This window comes from Scyliorhinus canicula, chromosome 18 (genome assembly GCF_902713615.1).
Source record: "Scyliorhinus canicula chromosome 18, sScyCan1.1, whole genome shotgun sequence".
Classification (NCBI taxonomy): domain Eukaryota; kingdom Metazoa; phylum Chordata; class Chondrichthyes; order Carcharhiniformes; family Scyliorhinidae; genus Scyliorhinus; species Scyliorhinus canicula.
In genome coordinates, this window is record NC_052163.1 from 91331142 (window position 1) to 91352512 (window position 21371).

The following is a 21371-nucleotide window of genomic DNA, read 5'->3' on the forward strand; positions in this document are numbered from 1 at the left end:
TACATAAAGATCAATGACACAGGAGAGACTGCAGCAAGGGTGGTCTGGGAGGCACTGAAAGCGGTCATTAGAGGGGAATCTTTTTCGATTCGAGCCCACAGGGATAAAACTGAACGGTCGGAGCTGGACAGGTTGGTAGGAGAAATCTTACAGGTGGACAGGAGATATTCGGAGTCTCCAAATGAGGAGTTCCTGAAGGAGCATCAGATACTTCAAATGGAGTTTGGGCTCCTTTCCACAGAAAAGGCAGAGGGTCAGCTGAGGAGGGTAAGAGGGGCAATATATGAACATAGGTAGAAAGCTGGCAGGATGCTGGCACATCAACTGAGGAAACAGGAGGCAGTGAGAGAAATAGGGAAAATAAAGGATTTGAGGGGGAAGACGGTGACGGACCCGGGGGTGGTGAATGAAGTGTTCTGGGAATTTCATAGCCAGCTATATGAGTTGGAACTCCTGGTTGGGAAGGCTAGAGTTCCTGAAGGTAAATGAGGAGCTGGTGGAGGCCCTGGGGGGCCCGATTGGGCTTGGGGAGGTGATACAGGGACTGGGGGTGATGCAATCGGGTAAAGCCCCGGAACTTGATGGGTTCCCAGTGGAATTTTATAAGAAGTTCTCTGGGTTACTGGGGCCGCTCCTGGTTAAGGCTTTCAACAAGTCCAAGGAGCTGGGAGTACTCCCCCCAACGTTATCACAGGCATCAATCCCTCTCATCCTGAAGCGTGACACGGATCTGGAGAGCTGTGGATCGTACAGGCCAATCTCCCTCTTGAATGTAGCTGCTAAATTATTGGCAAAGATCCTGGCCACTCGAATAGAGGATTGTGTCCCGGAGATTAATTGGAGAGGATCAGACGGGATTTGTAAAGGGCAGGCACCTGACATCCAACATTAGACGGCTTCTTAATATAATTATGATGCCAGCGGAGGGGCGCGAGGCTGAGGTGGTAGTTGCCATGGACGGGAGAAGACTTTCGACTGCGTGGAGTGGAATTATATATGGGATATTTTAGGCAGGGATTTGTGAAGTGGGTCCGGCTACTGTACCAGGCCCCGGTGGCAAATGTAAGAACTAACCGAGTTCGGTCAGAATACTTTAGTCTTTGTCGGGGGACAAGGCAGGGATGCCCGCTCTTCCCATTACCGTTTGCCATAGCCATAGAACGCTTAGCAATGGCTCTGAGAGCAGCGAATACCTGGAGGGGTATAGTGTGTGTGGGGGGGTTGAAAATGAAAATCGCTTATTGTCACGAGTAGGCTTCAATGAAGTTACTGTGAAAAGCCCCTAGTCACCACATTCAGATGCCTGTTCGGGGATGCTGGTATGGGAATTAGACAGCACCTTCCAAACGCACAACCAGTGCCATCTAGAAGGGCAAGAGTAGCAGACACCTGGGAACCCCACCACCTGGAAGTTTCTCTCCAAGTCACTCAGCACCCTGACTTGGAAACATATTGTCGTTCTTCACTATTGCTGGTTCAAAATCCTAGAACTCCCTCCCTAACAGGACAGTGGGTGTATCGACACCTGACGAAACTGCAGCGTTTCAAGAAGGCAACTCATCACCACCTTCTGAAGGGCAACTAGGGATGGGTATTAAATGCTGGCCTAACCAGTGATGCCCACATCCCATAAATGATTTTCTTAAATCACACAGTAGTAGCCGTATGTACCATCTACAAGCTGCACGCAGTTACTCGCCAAGGTTCCATAGACAGCACAATGGCATAGTGGTTAGCACTATGGCTTTACAGCATCAGGGTCCCAGGTTCGTTTTCTGCTTGGGTCACTGTGCGGAGTCTGCATGTTCTCCCCGTGTGTGCGTGGGTTTCCTCCGGGTGCTCCGGTTTCCTCCCACAGTCCAAAGATGTGCAGGTTAGGTGGATTGGCCATGCTAAACTGCCCTTAGAGTCCAAAATTGCCCTTAGTGTTGGGTGGGGTTACTGGGTTATGGGGTTATGGGGATAGGGTGGAGTTGTTGATCTTGCGTAGGGTGCTCTTTCCAAGAGCCGGTGCAGACTCGATGGGCTGAATGGCCTCCTTCTGCACTGTAAATTCTATGATTCTATGAACCGAGCACAGGGTCTCTCTCTATGCAGACGATTTGTTGCTTTATATCACGGACCAATGGGAGGGGCTGTCCAAAATCATGAGGAAAATTTGGGCAATTTTCAGGCTACAAGTTAAATAGGTGAAAAAGCGAGATGTTCGTGATTCAGGCACGGGGGCAAGAAAGGAGGCTGAAGGAGCTAACTTTTAAAGTGGTTGGGAAGAGTTTTAGGTATCTGGGGATTCAAGTGGCCATGGATTGGTGGCAGCTTCACAAGTTAAATTTGGGTAAAGCAGTGGATCAAATGAGAAGGGATTTCCGCAGATGGGACATGCTCCCACTGATGCTGGTGGGGAGGGTTCAGATGGTGAAGATGATTGTCCTTCCGAGACTGCTTTTCTTTTTTCAGTGTCTCCCGATTTTTGTCCCGAAAGCTTTTTTTTCTGAAGTATGAATGTGGCGATATCGAGGTTGATATGGGCGGGTAAAACACTGAGAGTAAAGAGGACACTCCTGGAATGGGCCCGTGGGGAAGGGGGATTGACCCTCCTGAGCTTTATTAACTAGTACTGGGCTGCCAACATATCAATGGTCAGGAAGTGGGTAGTAGGGGAGGGGTGGGTCTGGGTGTGGATGGAGGCAGCATCCTGCAAAGGTACGAGTCTGGAGGCTTTACTGACAGCGCCCCTGCCATTCTCGCCGGCTCGGTACTCCACAAGCCCTGTGGTGGTGGCAGCCCTGAGGGTCTGGGGGCAATGCAGACAACATGTGAGACTGGAGGGGGCGTCAGTGTGGTCACCGATCTGTGACAATCACTGGTTTGTACCGGAGGGGGCTCGATGGGGGCTTTAAGGTATGGCAGCGGGCAGGGATTGAGAGGTTTGGGGATCTATTCATCCAGGAGGGCTTTCCGTCCTTGGAGACATTAGAGGAGGAGTTTGATTTGCCGGGTGGGAACTTGTTTCTGTATTTTCAAGTGCGGGACTTTGTATGGAGGCAGGTTCTAAGCTTTCCTCGCCTCCCCCTGAGGGGACTACAGGATAAAGTGCTTTAAAAACAGGGGTTGGAGGTGGGAAGGTTTTGGACATATACAGGGAATTGTTAGAGTGGGAAGGGGCCCCTATCAGAGAGGTGAAGAGGAAGTGGGAAAAGGAGCTAGGTGGGAAGCTGGAAATTGAACTGTGGGAAAAAGCCTTGAAAAGGGTAAATGCATCCTTGTCCTGTGCTAGATTTAGCCTGATTCAGTTCAAGGTAGTCCACAGGGCCCACATGACGGTAGCTCGGATGAGTAGGTTCTTCGAGGAGGTGGAAGACAGATGTGGGCGGTGTGGGGGTAGCCCAGCCAACCATGTTCAGACGTTTTGGGCATGTCCGAAACTGAGGGAATTCGGGCAGGGATTTGCAGATGTTGTGTCGGAAGTCCTGGAAGGTAGGGTAACTCAGAGTCCAGAATGAGCAATATTTGGGATGTCGGAAGATCCGGGGGCAAAGGGGGGGGGGAGGGAGGCCGATATTCTGGCCTTCTCCTCCCTGGTGGCCCGGAGGCGGTTCTTGCTGAGATGGAGGGACTCAGAGCCCCCGAAATCAGGAGTGTGGGTCAGTGATATGGTAGAGTTTCTCAGTCTGGAAAAAAATCAAGTTCGCTCGAAGAGGGTCAGTACAGGGATTTTCCCGGAGTTGGCGGCCGTTCACCGATTTTTTTTTAACAGAAACTGAGCGTCAGCAGTAAGGGGGGAAAGGAAAAAAGGGCGGGGGGGGGGGGGGGGGGGGGGGGGGGAGGAAAATAGGAGGCATGGTAATGTTAAATAAGGACAGGGAATTTTTTTTCTTGTGATTTGTTAGAGCAGAATGACTTGCTGGGCCATTTCCAGGGGCTGTTATGAACCACATTACTGTGGGTCCGGAGTCACATTTATAGAGTTGCGAGAGCAGGAGAGACTGAATGATGGGCGCAAATCTCCCAGTCCCGTGCCGGGCCAGAGAATCGCCGCAACCGCGCCATGCCGCCCCGACGCCGGCATGCGATTCTCCGAGGTGCGGAAAACCGATGCCGGCGCATTTGGCGCGACGCCGGTTGCGGGCCGTGGTAGCGGCGGGGCCGCTGATTCTCCGGCCCAGGTGGGTCGTGAACAGTGGTCGGGTAGTCAGGATTTAGGTAATTGAGTGGGGGCATAGCTTGGGCGGCATGGTGGCACAATGGTTAGCACTGCTGCCTGTGGCACCGAGGACCCAGGTTCGATCCTGGGTCACTCTCCGTGTGGAGTTTGGACATTTTCCCCGTGTCTGTTTGGGTTTCACCCCACAACCCTAAGATGTGTAGGGTAGGTGGATTGGCCACGCTACATTGGCCCTTAATTAGAAAAAAATAATTGGGTACTCGAAATTTCTAAAAAACAATAAAAAAAATTTCAAGTTGGGGGGAGTTATGTCAAGGATAGTTGAGTGTTTAAGGAGTAGTCAGGTTGGAAGGAGTCAGGTCATGGTTGAGTGATCTTCAGTCCGAGGGGGTGCGGTTATGGGACCAGTGGGTCGGTACCGTACTCTGGTCGGAAGGAGTAGTTAGATTGGGAAGTAGCTAGATAGTCGGGTTGGGGGGTAGTCGGATCTGTTTATTTGTTTGAGGGTAGTCATGTGGTCCGATCATGGGGGGGGGGGGGGGGTAGTCGGGTGAACGGGGGTGTTCAGGTTTGCGGGGGAGGGGGGTAGTCAGGTCTGGTCAGGAGAGTAGTCCGGGGAGTCAGCGGTTGTGTTTTGAGTGCTGATTTGTAGGTGCCCAGGTGTTAAACTAATCTTACTAAATAACCTGGTAACTACTCACGTATGTACTGTGGAACTGTGCCAAGTCTCCGACTCTAGCTCAGGGTCGGAGAAATTTGGGGAGCCTCCCTGGAAGCAGCGGAAGTGTCTTTGCAATTTCCAGGCAATTCCCACTTAGTGTGTGACAGGACTGCCACTGGGTCTTCAGTCATATGCCCTGTCTCCAATGATCTGGAAACCGGAAGATTTGGCCCATTATGTGTAATCAATTAACAAAACTCATTTTTTGCAGCAACGTTCAGGCCTCAAAGATCTGTCCATTCCATCTGCCACTTCCAACAAGAGAGCAAAATCCACAGAAGCCCCACAGTGCAGAATGAGGCCACTCGTCCCATTGAGTCTACACTGACCCTCTGAAAGAGCATCCTACCTAGGACCACTCCCCCTGCCCTATCCCCATAGCCTCACGCATTGATCATGGTAAATCCATCTAACCTGCACATCTTTGGACTGTGGGAGGAAATCGGAGGAAACCCACGCAGACATGGGGAGAACATGCAAGCTCAACACAGCCGACCAAGGTTGGAATTGAACCCGGGTCCCTGGTGGTGTGAGGCAAAGGTGCCAACACCATTGTGCTGCCTGTGCAAGGATTTAAAGGGGGCTCATAGCTTTTACTGCATTCAGTCTGAGCTCTCGCCTGCCATTGCTGCCAGGGCCGGCTCAAGGCACCGGCAACTCGGGCAGTCGCCCGGGGCGCCATGTGCTAGGGGGCGCCAGAGACTCGGGTCCCGCGCATGCGCAGTTGGGCCGGTGCCAACCAGCGCATGCGCGGTGGCCCCCGCTCGGTCCGCTCCCCCCCCCCCCCCCCCCCCCCCCCTCAGTGCCCCCCGCACCCCCATGGGTCCGCCCCCCCCCGGGTCCGCCCCCCCTCGGGTCCGACCCCCCCGCTCCCCCCTTGGTCCCCCCCGCCCCCCCCCCCCCCCCCCCCCCCCGCCCCCCCCCCTCCCCCTCCCTCCCCCGCCCCCCCCTCCCTCGCCCCCCCCCCCTCCCTCGCCCCCCCTCCCTCCCTCGCACCCCCCCCCCCTCGCCCCCCCCCCCCCCCCCAAGGGCGCCGAAGTTCAGCTTGCCCGGGGCGCCAGCAACCCTAGGGCCGGCGCTGATTGCTGCATCAGAGTTCGCAATTTAAAAATCTCTTCATGAGAGCCTACCCATGGCGGTGGCGGGGGGGGGGGGGGGGGGGGGGGGCAGGGCAGTGGGGGTGTGGTTGTCATCACAGTTTGGGAATCCCTCCCCCACAGGATGGTAACTGGTGGGAGTATGCAATCACAGATTGGCAAGTTTATTAAGGATGTTACCATTATAATTGTTGTCACGGGAATTTATAAAGGAAAGGTGAGAGAGGTCTGTGTTCACATAGATACTTAAACCTATGTCAAAAATATGAATTAATCGCAGCACAGTGGTGCAGTTGTTAGCACTGCTGCCTCACGGCACCGGGAACCTGGTTTGAACCCGGCCCTGGGTCACAGTCCATATGGAGTTTGCACATTCTCCCCGTGTCTGCGTGGGTCTCGCCCACACAACCCAAAGACGTGCAGGGTAGGTGGATTGGCCATGCTACATTGCCCCTTAATTGGAAAAATAAATTAAAAATATATATATTAATTATATATGCTGCATATAAATATATCAAAAATGATGGGGAATACAATCTGGGGATTTGGATAACTTAAAATATATTAATGAATATATTAATTAGCCAATTATTCTAATTTTAACTTCAATGAATTAAAAAGAAAACTTTGACTTCACTGTCCATAGATCATTCCCTAAGTACAGAAGGAGGCCATTTGGCCCATCAAGTCTTCACCAGCCCTACGAAAGAGCATCCTATCTAGGCCCACACCCCCGCCCTATTCCTGTAACCTCACCTAACCTGCACATCTTTGGACACTAAGGGCAATTTAGCATGGCCAATCCTCCTAACCTGCATATCTTCGTACTGTGAGAGGAAACTGGAGCACCCGGTGGAAACCCACGCAGACACTGGGAGAATGTGCGAACTCCACAGTCACCCAAGGCTGGATTCAAACCCTGGCCTCTGGTGCTGTGAGTCAGCAGTGCTAACCACTGTGCTAACAGATCACAGACATTCACGATTCCAGCATCGTGCTAGATGCAAAGCAGATTAATTTCCATCTCTAATAAAGGTCATAGGTCTATGAACTGCATATGTATCTGACAGAAAGTGCACTTTAACCTTATGTCCTTCACTTTTGGGCCTGATTGCAAGGATGAAATCCAGTTGGATGAAAATGTGTATAAAAGTGAAAACCTGTAGACGCAAAGCTAAAGCAAGAATATACGTGTAAAATATATAAACGTATAAGCAGCTATCACATCATTGTTTACAAGAGTGAAACTGTTGAGTTAAAAAATGACAACTGAATAGTAATGACTAATTCTTAAAGGAAGTAAGTGTGACACAGAAAGTAGGAACTTTCTTATAGATTTATTTTAACATTAATTGATGTACCATGTGTTGTACAATGTCCAAGAATACAGACTCTTAAAATGCCTCAGGTGCTTTGGTGTTGCTGTATCTCTAAAGTCTCTCTTCTCTTTCATTTCTGTGCCTTCCCTTTCTTCTCTCAGCTTCTTCATTCCCCTTTATTAAGTCTTTTTGCTTTTTTCCCTGTCCACAATCATCCCTCGGGGTCCCATCTCCAAGTACTTAGCTTCAGGCTGCTGACAGTAAGGCGAGGAGCCAGATTAACAGGCTGTGTAAATCGATGAGGTACCTGCATGGACGCACATCCAGTTTGCACATAAAACGGTAATGAGAGCGTGTGGCCCAGTTTTTGAGTCAGGACTTGCAAGTTGGGGTAAGGGCTGTATGATGCGGTGCAAAAATCTCAGTCAAGAAAAGTTGCCAGACTTACAGCTCCAAGTCCAAGGCTTCCGGGAGAAGCTGTAAAAACTTCAATGGATATGTTAAATAACACAAAAAGCAATTTAATGGAAAAAGCCCAACAGCGCTATTGTGAGATCAGTCAGTATCTTAAAAATAATTTTGTTTAAAATTTTATTTTGAATATTTGAAATCTGTTACTGAGGAAAACAATTACAGTGGAATATTATTTTCCAACAAGCAGTCCGAGCCCAGTGAGCACATTTTGAAATCTTGGGTGCTGTAAAATTAGGGTTACCAACTGTTGTGTTTCAGACATGGAAACATACATCAAAAGTAGCAGCAGGAGGAGGCCATTCAGCCCTTCGAAGCTGCTCCGCCATTCATTACGAACATAGTTCAATACCCTGATTCCGCCTTCCCCCCCATGCCCCTTGATCGCTTTAGCCCCAAGAGCTATATCTAATTTCTTTTTGAAATTACACAGCGTTTTGACCTCAACTACTTTCTGCGGCAGTCAATTCCACAGATTCGCCAGTCTCTGAGTGAAGATTTTTCTCCTCACCTCAGTCCAAAAACATTCACCTCTTGTCCTCAAACCCGTAGTTCTGGATTAACCCACCATCGGAAATATTCTTTCATCACATCTCCTGCCCCCACGCTCCAGTCATTGGGTGCGGCCTGGTGACACAGTGGTTAGCAAGCCTGCCTCACGGCTCCAGAGACCCGGGTTTAATTCGACCTTGGGTGACTGTCTGTGTGGGGTTTGTGTGTTCTCCCCGTGTCTGCGTGAGTTTCCTCCAGGTGCTCAGGTTTCCTCCCACAGTCCAAAGATGTGCAGGTTAGGTGGATTGGCCATGCTAAATTGCCCCTCAGTGTGGAAAGGATAAGTGGGGTTACTGGGTGACCGGGATAGTGTCGGGGTGTGGGCCTAGGTACGGTGCTCTTTCAGATGGGCCAAATGGCCTCTTTCTGCACTGCAGGGATTCTAGGATTCTATTGGTCAGCCATGCTTATGTAGTTATATTGTATATCTTGTGTTGCCCTATTATATATTCTCATGTATTTTCTTGAATTTTGTTTAATTCCCTTTTGTTCCATGTACTGATCTGTTGAGCTGCTTGCAGAAAAATACTTTTCACTGTACCTCGGTACATGTGACAATAAACAAATCCAATCCAATCCTTGTGAAGCATTGCCTTGCTGCACCAATTGAAAAGCAAAAGGGCTCATTCGCAAATTGAGCGATGCTTGGCTGTCAACAGTTCTGCATCCAGTAAAGAGATATGTTCAAAGAAATCTCTTTTCAAACCTATTTTTTATTGGCCCAATGATTTCTCTCCAGGTTTGCATGTGGAGATTGAGCTTCAATTCCAAGAGATTCAGGTTAATCCTGGAGAGCTGGAAATCCTACATAAAATAGTAGCTTTGATATATCACATAGTGTGAAACTTCTAATGCTGAAAAATCCTAACATGGTGCAGGCATTTATCATGAATTTTCAATGGAATTTGTGCCCACCAACCAAATTGTAAAATATATATTTTATAGATAGAAAGGATTTTTGGGGGAGTTTTTAAAAACTTTAAAAAAATCATTATGCGATGGGATAAGTTATCTACACCAGGCTTTTCAGCTATGACTCAGCATCAAATATCAAGAAGACGTACCTGTGTGATATTTTTCTACTTAATTCCCATGACACCCATCCGAGATTGTCAATTTACTGCCAGTTTTATGATTCAAAATTAAAACAAACTGCAATGTGATTAACTATTGCATTTCGTAGAGTGACTTTCAGACAGAGGAAACTTTCATCACATGGGACTTGGAAGGATTTGACTTCGCGTCAGAGTGCTGGACCCATTCAGTCTTCCCCTGCTCTGTTTTTGCACATAACCTCAATCAGGAAAATAGAATCCTGCACCCATGATCTCACGCATCTTTTGCTATACATTCAGAAAGAATCTGAAGTACAACAGGTCAGTGGTCATTTTATAGGGTGGATAAAGTAACAAACATCCTGCATATATACTACACATCCTATATGTATTTATCAAAATAACAGGCTTCGATGGAGTCAAGTGTTCGTCTTTACTTATACAAAGCCTGAAACAAACTGGGAATTACATTGTTTTCTGTATTCCACCCCAGAGCATCATTGAGGGCAGTACCTAGGTGTTCTAACATCGCCTTGTTACCCTATATGCCCGTATTATCTTGAAACGTAGAATGGTGCACAAAATAACTGAAAGCTACAACATCAGATTTTTAAAATTATTATTATGTAGGACCTTTATAAGCATTTTAAATTCACATTTCAGAAAGAGAACACAATATTTAGAAAAAGCCAGTGCATATCTGTTTCCAGACTTCAAAAGAGACTGGGACAGCTTTGTTTCAAATAAATGGGATGTAACACATAGGTGGGCACGTTACATTAATTTGCAGATGAGTCACAGCCTAGTACCTATAATCCTGAACCATAGAGGTGTGCAGACAAATCTTCATGCATGCAAAGATCCATGTGCAGAGTATATAAAAGGGCAACTGGACACATGTGGTGTGTGCCACATTTGCCTGGTACATTTGTGTTGCCGTTTCCCTCAATATTCTAACCACGTGCCTTTTCAAAATTAATTAAACTCAAATAAAACACATAAAAAGAACGCCGTTAACCTGGTCATAACAGAGGGCTGTGCATTCCATTCTTGAAAGTATGCTTAAGAGATGCCTAGCACCATTGCAACTGAGGATGTCAGTTACTAGGAGTGTTGGCTACCAACTCGATGACTTTAATTACAGGGATTTACCTGATCTAATGGTTCATGGCAGTGAGAATTCCTGCTCATGACTTTGATCAATCCAGTAGGGTTGATTGTTCATAGATTATTCTGTCAGTGTGTGGTGATGATAATTGCGCTGCATTTAGCTGACTCAAACAATTAGGTATTTTTCCTTTAATGGCCTGAAATATCCATTCCAGTTTTAAACACATCAGCCCTTTCAGCACTGAAGTGCTTTAAGAGTAGTCGCAGTTTCTACCAAAGGCATTCAACAGAAATTGCAGCTGAGAACCAGGACGGAATTCAACTCAAGTTTGTTCATTTTGCACCTGAATAAAAGGCAGCCGGGAATTGAAAAGCAGAAGACTTCTCATTCGCCGTGTAATCCTGAGGCCTGCCTGATGCCATGTTCAGATAGACCTGTAAATCAGCCTACCTGCCTAAAAGAGAAGCCTAAGGACCTCAGGTCCATTTTGGACGCAAATTGAATTTTTATCTCATTTTTGGTCACTGATCACCTTAAGACACTGAATCATGCCGAGGTTTGCTTCCGCAGGCACAGATATTCCTTGAAATCTCACCCAAGAAGCCAGGGGGTCATATATAAGCACCTGCACAATGTGTTGTCAGGATATCCCACCATTGGAGCTGAACCTGATTACACTTTCCACGCATGCAGGTTCACTGCTGAGCCGTGAACAAAGAACAGGGACACGAGACAATGTTTTTTTTCCATTTCCTTGACAAGTGCACTGAGACCTACTCTGGCCTTCCAGCCACTGCTCAGGTGAAGATCAGTGAACTCGGCATAGCTAAGGGATCAGACCTTGGGACTTGGGTCAGTGTGACTCAGTCCCACATCAAATTGTGTGTTTACCCCCTACAAAGGGGAATATTTCTTAATTGACACTTTTCTCTGACTTTTTTCAGATTGGAGGTCTGTATCTTTGAATTTTTTTGATGAAAGACCATTACCATTATTTTTAAAGGGTTTAAATTCAGGCAAGAAAGGACTTTCTCGGCAATGTACATAATTCTGAAAATGCCATTCAAAAGATTTTTTTAAAATGTTCTTTCTCACCTGGAATTTGATTAGATTTCTTTATTCCTAAAAATATTCAAGTGCATTATTCTTTTCAGAATCTGGACAATTTAGAAGAATTTACATTATTAAGATTTGATGAATACTGATCTCATGAGGTAAGGGATGATTAATGTTGGGGTACAGTACACTTTCCAATTCTCTGCTACGTCTAAAAGTACTTGTTGGTCAAGTACAGCACAGTCAGATGCAGAGGCAACATTCTATAATAGCCGAACAACTTGCTTTTGTTTCAACCCCAGAAGCTGCATTCATTAAGCAAAGATGTGCGGGTTAGGTGGATTGGCCATGTTAAATTGCCCGTAGTGTCCTAAAAAGTAAGGTTGGGGGGGGGGGGGGGGGGGGGGGGGGTTGTTGGGTTACAGGTATAGGGTGGATATGTGGGTTAGAGTAGGGTGATCATTGCTCAGCACAACATGGAGGGCTGAAGGGCCTGTTCTGTGCTGTACTGTTCTATGTTCTATGATGTGACATTTTTCTGTTTCTTGCCCCTGCTGTCTTTTTTTTTTATTCGTTCAGGGTATGTGGGTGTCGGCAGCATTTATTGTCCGTCCCTAACTGCCCATGAACTGAGTGGTTTGCTAGGCCATTTCAGAGGACATTTAAGAGCCAATCACAATGCTGTGGATCTGGAGTCTCATGTAAGCCAGACCAGGTAAGGATGGCAGATTTCCTTCCCTAAAGGACATTAGGGTGTTTATGGCAATCGGCAAAGGTTTCATGGTCATGATTAGACTTCTAATTCCAGACTTTTATCAAACTCAAATTTCACCATCTGTTGTGGTGGGATTTGAACCTGAGATGCTGAGCATTACCTTGGATCTCTGAATTACAAGTCCAGTGACAATACCAGCCTGCTACCACCGTCTCTGAGTGAGATATGGAGATGGCAGCACAGGAAGAGGTCATCCCATTCATTGCGCCTTCATTCTGCAATGGAGGGATCTATTCAAATCCTATTTCCTCGCTTTTTCCACATTCTTTTGCAAGATTCTTCTTCAATTACTTATCTTATTTTCTTTTAAACATTGTGATCGATTTGGCTTCAGTAGACACTTGTAATGTGCTCCCTACTATTGGATTGCCAATTTAGTGTCAATTAGTTCTCAATTAGGAGGTGGCTTTGTGTTCTGGGTACCTGTCAACTAGAAACTAGGCTGACACTGTAGAATCCTGACAGTTAACAAAGAAGACATTTTTATTAGGCTGATCTTTCTGTGTTCTGCCTTGTGGTACATTTCGCCCAGATGCATTGCGATCTGTGTTTTCCAAAGTGGTACAAATTTGATCAACAACAGAAAATAAGAACATCAAATATCCAAATAATGTGCAATAATGATACTATCAGTGACTCACATGCAAGGGCTCTAATTCCTTAACTACACGTATCAGCATTTTCATATATATCATTTAGATTTTGTTTCTCAGTTTGTACATTGCACACAACGCAACCTTTTTATAGTTACCTCTTGTACACAATATAAGACGTGAATATACCAGGAGTAGAGACTCAGATACAAAGGAGGTACAGAGACTTTTTCATCATTAAGGAGTTTTTTTAGGGTTTTACTACAAGAGCAAAAAGTTAATTATATTGTGTTGTTCCAGTCCCTTTATAAAAAGAGGAAACAAACTGACACACAAACGTACTCACACAAACGCGCACACACAGAGCTTCCCATTAGAACTGGGAGTTTTTTTCTTCCTCCAAAGATTTCAATACCATCCATCTTCCACCAGTTGGAATATTCTGAGCTGAGGGCTTTTCGAAAACCACCAAGATTAACACTCCATGGTCAGAGGCAAGGAGGGGCATTTCAAAGGAAGTAGGCATTCTTCTTCCCCAAATTGCATCACCTTGCCTCTGAGTGACATTCCATCTAGTGGCTAGAGTAAGACACTCCCTCAACAAAAAACAAGTACTGTATCAGATTGCCCTCGGATTCACCTGTGACCTATGGCTACTAATGTCCCGCAAAAGCCCCAATATTTTTTGTGGGGGAGTATGTTTGTTATTTGTCTTGTTAGCCCACAAAATGTTCCAATTATGGGCTTTCCTTTCAAGCTAGCAGCATTTCCCATCTTTTGAAAGCTAAACTAGTTACCAATATTGGTGCCTTTCAGATTTTATTGGGTTTATTGGACATCAGACTGGATTCTCTCTCAACAGGTCTGATGTATAGCATGTGCAGACCAACCAACATGAAAAGTTGTACACTAGATCTAGGGTCCAATATGGTCTGTAACAGTTGCAATGTCCATCCGACTGGTGCCCAGGAAAACGGGTTTGGCAGCCTTAAGGCAAATTTTATTTATTCCCCTTTGCACATCATGCACTAACAATTGTAATTAAGCAAATGTGTTGAAGCAAGCTATGGTCAATGACAGAACTGAACTCCCAGTTATTTATTTGGAACCACCATGAATCTGTCTCAGATTGTTAATCTTTGTCAAGTGCGATGGAGATAAATGATGCACTATGTACAAGAAAAGGCTGGCCCCCAAAGTCTTGCATCTAGACTTAGAATCTAAACCCAGCACAGAAGCAGCAGCCACAATGTCCTGCTTGGCAGGCTTGGGCAGATTGTTCACTTTGGGTTGGGTATGTTTACATTCTATGCCCAAAGCTGAGCCCATGTCAAAAGATTTTTGCATAGACCCACACAAGGCATGCGCATCATGCAATGCAAGGAATGGGTAAACTGGCTAGGAAGCAACACACACTTTTGTACGATGGTTAATAACCAACTGCATCTGGGACCGGGCCTTGACATGGTTTAAGCATTCTTCAGTAGGCCCATCATAGTTCAAAACTAACTTCTTGGGAACTCAACAGTCAAATTAAATTTTGACCTAAGAAATAGTTACAAATAGATCTGATTATTTATTTGAGTTATGGTAAGGTGGGGAACTTATTCATGTTGCCGTAGAGTAAGTTCAAATAATTATTTTAAAGAATAATCAATATGGTTGCAGCTAGCTTTAATTCCCAAGCCTCAGTTGTTAGGCTCCAGGACATGTTTTTAGACCGAGATTAAGGCAGAAACACTGAGTCTGATGCAGACTTTTGCTACCAATGCAGGAAATTGTTGATTGAAATGGATGGGAAATAAATAAGCATCGATCAGGAAGAATGACATATCCTTCATAGAAATGCCTGCTGGCAATATACATATACATATATATGTTACCATTCTGATGATGGTACACCATTGCTTCTCATCCATTAGTGAGGATTTTACCCACGCACTAAATCAGCACCACTAACATAATGTCCTCTTTGTTCTAAGGCCGTTGGGTTGAAACACATTATAAACTGGACACTTATTCGTCAGCCATTTTGTGGGTATAATTGTTCTAGTTTCCCAGTAGAGAATTACCGCATTGCATGTTGCAGAAGTAACATTGGCCTCAAAATAAATAGCCTGAACCCCCTCGAGGCAGCAGGGCAGTGTTGTCACTGGAGGGATTGTTATTAATGTGCGAGAGGAAAAACTGCACTTTAGAGAATATACTTTAATATTGTGCCAATATGCATCTTGTGTGATTCTGTTAATTTGTCAGCTTGAACTGCTTCTGTCACTGCCTCTACCAGTGACTGACCTGTAACCACCAGCGCGTCACTCCAGTGGTGTACAGCTCAAAATGTTCCCTCCAGATACAACCCAAGTGCAAAAGGACAATTTTTATGGCTGGGTTTTTCACAGTTCGAGTGGGCGGAATCTGAACATTTCATGCGCCCATTGTTATGCTTTGCTGAATTTCAAGTGCCAACACTGAGGAGGAAATTAGTCGTAACTGTCCTTCCGTTGTTAGCGCTCTAACATTCCGAGATGCACCCGAACTAAAGCAATAGTTTATGTGCAGTCCATAAATACATGAATACTGAGAAACTCTTTCACAATCATTGCAAAATTCAACCGTCACACCATCATCAAAATTATCAGTGCCTCTAAAATTGTATCTTTTATCTAAAATTTTATAAAATGATATTTATCCATGAAAATTTGTGCTTGCAATCTTCTACAGTAATTATAACAGGACTCTTACTGCTGCTTTCCAGGAACCGTTGCTAATTAGGAATGGGTGGATATTGGATGGAATTAAAGGTCGCAAAACATTCTCTTCCCACATCCATCACTGAGTAGTTAACATTCCCTTTGATTTTTTTTTAAAAACATAATTTTTGGGCAAATTTCAACTAAACAAATTAATCTTGACAAGCAAAGCTTTCAATTTCTCCATTTCCTTTGATCTTAAGGGGCTGCAGCCACTAGGCTCAAACGTTAAACTTTGGAAGTTGAGCAAAGTTAGCTCCTATCAAATTTAGACAGTTTAGTTCATCAGACTCTTCTCTTGTTCAACGGCATTAGTCAGGGGAGGCAGTGGCGTGGGGGTATTGTCAGGAGACTAGTAATCCAGAGACCCTGGGTAATGCTCTGGGGACATGGGTTCGAATCTGACCAGGGCAGATGGTGACATTTGAAATCAATACAAATCTTGAATTAAAAGTTTAAAGATGACCATGAAACGATTGGCGGCACAGTGGTTAGCCCAGGGTCCCGGGTTCAATTCTGACCTCGGGTGACTGTGTGGAGTTTTCACTTTCGCCCCATGTCTGTGTGGGTTTTCTCTGGGTGCTCCAGTTTCCTCCCACATTCCAAAGATGTGTAGATTAGGTGGATTGGCCATGCTAAATTGCCCCTTAGTGTCCAAAGGTTAGGTCGGGTTACTAGGTTACGGGGATAGGATGGAGGCATGGGTTTAAATAGGGTGCTCTTTCCAAGAGCCAGTGCGGACCCGATGGGCTGAATGGCCTCCTTCTGCATGGTATATTCTATGATTCTATGAAGTAAATAATACTAAATATTCGGGATTGAACCTTGAAGTAGGAAGTCTTCATTTGAGGTGGGGAATAAGAACTGGCTAGGTTTAGTCACTAAAAGTGAAAGGAAGGATTGTCCAAAATACTTATCTGTTATCTGTCAAAAAAACATATAAAATATAAATATAGGGCTTGATTTTGTTTTTCTAAGTGTTGGATTTCTGTCTGAAAGTCATACAAAGTCAACAACACAGCACAGCAGCTGAGAGGCAAGTAAACTGGGCTTGTATCTGTGTTGTAAATTCTCTGTAATGTGAAATCAATATGAGTCAACTGTGCTGAGATTTAAAAAGTCAGCTTTCTAATTTTGTAACCTGTGATTTGATGACGAACAAAAACAAATTTGCTTGGAGCTTTTGTTTCTGCATTTAAAGATAGATGGGATTTGTTAATGAAACTTGGTCCGAATCATGAAATAAGGAGCATGTTTGACATCCGATAATGGAATTATCATCAGAATTGCAGCATAATAAATGGTTCCTCTGGTGCTTCTTTACATTCTGCTTAAGTCAATGTTTAATATTTGTGTTTAGTCATCCCTCGACTCAACACCTTTCACACTTTAGTGGATATGTGTTATTCTCATTAGGCTACATGAAAATACAATTTAGATTTGTGCGCCATTAGGTGGTATTATCCAAACTAAATTAACATTGTGGATAACATTTGTGATGTTATGTGATAGGGTATGAGCAAACCTCATACTCATTCTGATTACTTATTTTATAAAGAGTTTGATTCTCAGTCTGTTGTGCAGTAACTGCCCCAATTGCAGGGCTAGTAGTGTGCACTGTAGCTGGCTTCAGCACTTCAGGTGAAGATCTGTTAGTAATGGCTCCTGCTCACCAGTCACTGTTGCTAGCTAGTGTCTGTTTCTGGTTCAGAAAAAACCATGAGCTCATCTGTGGTGCTTCCATATCTTTTAATGGTCAAACTGCTTGGATTCAATTACCAATGCGGGAGGATTGCTCAAACCCATGACACTAAACTACCCTCAACAGAAAAGGAATTATGGATGAAATGCCTCCAATTGACATCTGGAGGAAAATCTCAGGGTGGCGGTCACCTTCCCAAGTCTCCCCTTTGGACAATTGAAATGGCCGGCTGAAAATCAGAGAGATTTGGGTTATTCATCAATCCTTTCTATTTATTGTTGACAAGGTACTATTATGATAGAAGGGGCAGAATTAAGAAGAAATATGAAACTGGGTGACACGGTGCCACAGTGGTTAGCACTGCTGCCTTCTCTGAGTGCAGTTTGCACGTTCTCCCCGTGTCTGCGTGGGTTTCTTGCAGGTGCTCTGGTTGACAGTCCAAAGATGTACAGTTAGGTAGATTGGCTATGCTAACTTGTCCTCTGTCCAAGGAGGTGCAGGTTACATTACAGGGTTACGGGGAGAGGATGGGGTGGGCGGGGGGTTGGACCCAGGTAGAGTGCTCTATCAAAGAGACGGTGCATGCTCAATGGGCCGAATGGTCTCCTGTACCATAGGGATACTGTCATTCTATGTTACCCTATTCGTATAATTTTAAAAGGCGTGCAGGGTTAGACAGCCCAGAGATGGGGGTGTATATCTGCACAATCCTTAAAGGTGGCAAGTCAGGTTGAGGAGGCTGATTAGTCAGGTTTCATGGCATTAGAAACGGAGACAGGGGTTTTTACACACCTGACCTGCTGGGAGGAGATCAGTCAGAAGGATGATGGGAACACACAAGTAGGGAATCCCCCAACAGTGAGGAGTTAAAATCCAAAAGTGTGTGTGTGATGCCACCAATCGGTTCCCCTCCAGGAACCCAGCATGATCAATAAGCTTGGCTCCCAGTCAGATGAGGAGCCATTTTGTGAAGACTAAAGGATCAACGGGGTCAACACACTAGTGGGTGATGGGGCCATTCTTGAGGTGGGGTGGGCAGAGGTCTTTGGTGTTAGGTGGGAGGTTTTGTGGAACCTGGGCTCATGGATGCGGTGTAGATGATCTGAGGCTCAGGGAAGGGAGAGGTAAAATCGGACGAGCTAAGAATGCAATCTGAGGCCTTGGAGAGTAGAGGGACATCGAAGCGACCCCTGAGGTGGAGGCTGAAGACCTGTGGGATGAATCGGAAACCCCAAATTAGTTCCTGCTCACCTTCCCACCTCAATTAGAGCCAGACGTGGGCAGGTTGGAGGTTGGTTTTGATTGGAAATCTGATTTTTAAAGTCTTTATTGCTCCCCCCCACCCCCACTGACCAATACTCACCTATTATTTTAGGTAGAATTCCTCCCACAGAATTAAAAAAGCAAGGACAATCTGCTAAATATGAACAAACATCGCAAAGTCCCATCTGTGGTATTATGGCCATTTCTGGGCACTACACTAAAAAAAGGTTGTGAAATCCTCGGAGAGGATGAAGAACAGATTTACTGGAATGGCATTGGCAAGGCGGAACTTCAAGGCTATAAAAAATCTTGAGAAACTAGGATTGTTCTGAGAGTTGAGAGGTTTAAAAGGAGATATGATCAAGGTGTCCAAAATCATGACGAGTTAACACAAGCAGAAACTATTCCCAGTGGATTGGTAACCAGAGGACACATTTAAGGTAAAAGTGTTTTTTTTTCAAATGCAGTGAGTGATGTTGAACTGGACTGCACTCCCTGAAAATGTGGCGGGAAGCAGATTCAACAGAAACTTCATAAGGGAATTAGATCTACACGTGAAAAGCAAAACATTGGGGGAAAAAAGGGGATGTGGAATTAACTGTAAAGTTCTTTCAAAGAGCTTGTATAGACATGATGGTCCGAATGTTCTCCTATTCTCATCATTCTATGACGTTGAACCCCTTGGGAAGCATATGTGCATGAAGGAATATGTTACCATTAACCTAATCTGCATAAATCTGAAATTAAGCCCAGTGTAGCTTGTCCAAACAATAGATCATGCTGAATTAATTTCAGCAGTGGTAAACGATAACAGTAAATTAACTTTATAAACTCGTATTATATATCTAATGATTTTCTGAAGTGCACAGTCAGTACATTGTGCTGTTGCAGTTTGTTTTATTAGATCACCAGTAATAAAAATCTTACTGTGAAAAATTGCAAGAAAAATTGCTAATTAAAATTCCTGGATAATTTTTCCCATCGTTATCACGGCTCCTGAAAAGTTAGCAGTAGAGAGAAATCCAGCAAGATTCCTCAGTCATTTTTCTCCCCTAAACTACTCTGTCCTTCTGAAGCTCATGTTTTGTTTTTGCAAAGGAAATGCATCCTTAATTTTGAGGACAGACCTTTGTTATTTAAGGAGTGCTGTTGTCTCCATGTTCAGTTTCCTTCAGTATTTAACTCTTGTTTTTAAATATTTGTCCCACATTCACAAAGGTTAATGAAGAGATAGGAAAGCACAAGGTGTCTCATTTTGCTAAAGGTGTCCTTTCAACACCTGACTTTTTTGGTGGTTTAAAGCCTGTGAGGTCAGGTTGCCCGGTGACTGATTGGACTGGTTGATGGAGGTGTACATGGTGTACAGGCACTGGGTCCTTTCTCTGCATTGCTGCCGAGCTTTCCCCTCTGCTGAAAGTCTGATTCCTCACATGTTGTGAGGGTATGGACGCATTTGCCTTCTCGTAATTCCACTGTGTGGAACATGTGGAGTCATCCCCCATATAGTCCTGTGGCATGATGGGCGTTGATGCACCCCTTCTTCTTTTGGGGCTGCTATGAGGAGATACTGAATATTCCACAAAAGCGTGGTTGCCTCCAGTGCCGCCCAGGGATGACCTATAGTGAGAACCCGGGTTCTCAAGTTGTTCTCTCATACTATGTGAAAGATAGTTGTCCACAATGTCTTTGCTATCGCTCATCAGCTCCTGATCCCGATGAAAGGAATGGCGGGAAGTTGGAATGACCCGCACGTTGCCAAGGTGATGGGACATTGCCTGGTGCGAGGAGTCAACAAGGATCATCGGTGATCCTGCGCATGGTTGATCTCTTAGACTTGCGTTTATCAGGTTCTGCTCCCACTCACAGCTTCTGATGCCTGCACTGCGCTTCTGCTGCAGTGGGGTCTGTTCCGGCGTTGGTAAAACAGTCGAGTCAAGATGGTGCTGGCTGGTTTTGATCAGGTTTTTCGACCAACCGTTCTGCATCAGTGGAGCAAGTAGGGTTTCCGGCTGCCCTCTGGACCGGCGCTCTACCATGCCACCCAGTTTGGTTACACTGACGACCGACTCGCTGTGAGAAAGGATGGTTTCCTTGTCTTTTCTTCGGGCTGTGTCCTTTTTGTCCCGATGGCCAATGAACCAACAGACGCTGAATCCGGAGATAACCGCTCCTATCACAAAGGCAGCGATGGCTGATATCACAAGGAGGTTGACGGAAACCAGACCATTGGGCTCTTCAACAAAACTTTCATGTATCAGGCCTATAATGGGAACAAAGTTATACAAATTGAGAAGCAGTAAACATTACACTTAATGGCCCACAAAGTTGGGCCGCAGTAACCATAATGCATTTTTGTCCTTCATTTATATTCAATTCTACAGTTTTCTGCTTCATCCCATAGTGCCAAGGCTAAATGCATCACAGATGTAACTAGCTCATTTTTCTTCAGCTATATCATGCTTACAACCCTGCTCTCACAAAGACACCTTCTCTATTACTGTGATTATTCCATTCCAGTTACAACACACCACTGTACGAATTTGCCCTCTGCACCATTCTATTGAAATCATCACCCACTTTATCCCAATCCATCCTCTCAGGGGATCTCAAAACTGTGGAACTTTCCACCTCCCCAATTTTCTCCTCCTTCATTAATCTGTCGGGTTTTTGAAATGCAATATTGGTGACTTTAAACTCTTATACAGGCACACTATAAAAATATGCCTTTCCGAATGTACCTG

At 45.2% G+C, this 21371-nt stretch overlaps 1 protein-coding gene across 3 annotated transcripts in view; it reads right to left on the reverse strand.

Annotated features, from left to right (window-relative positions):
• Positions 1 to 16339: 16339 nt before the first annotated feature.
• The window catches only part of sema6bb (sema domain, transmembrane domain (TM), and cytoplasmic domain, (semaphorin) 6Bb), a 708346-nt gene continuing 703314 nt past the window's right edge, over positions 16340 to 21371 (reverse strand). For all 3 annotated transcript variants that reach the window (XM_038777178.1, XM_038777180.1, XM_038777179.1), the window contains one exon: positions 16340 to 20890. In XM_038777178.1, coding sequence (XP_038633106.1) covers positions 19881 to 20890 — 1010 coding nt within the window. In that variant the 3' untranslated portion in view covers positions 16340 to 19880. The remainder of the gene's footprint in view (positions 20891 to 21371) is intronic.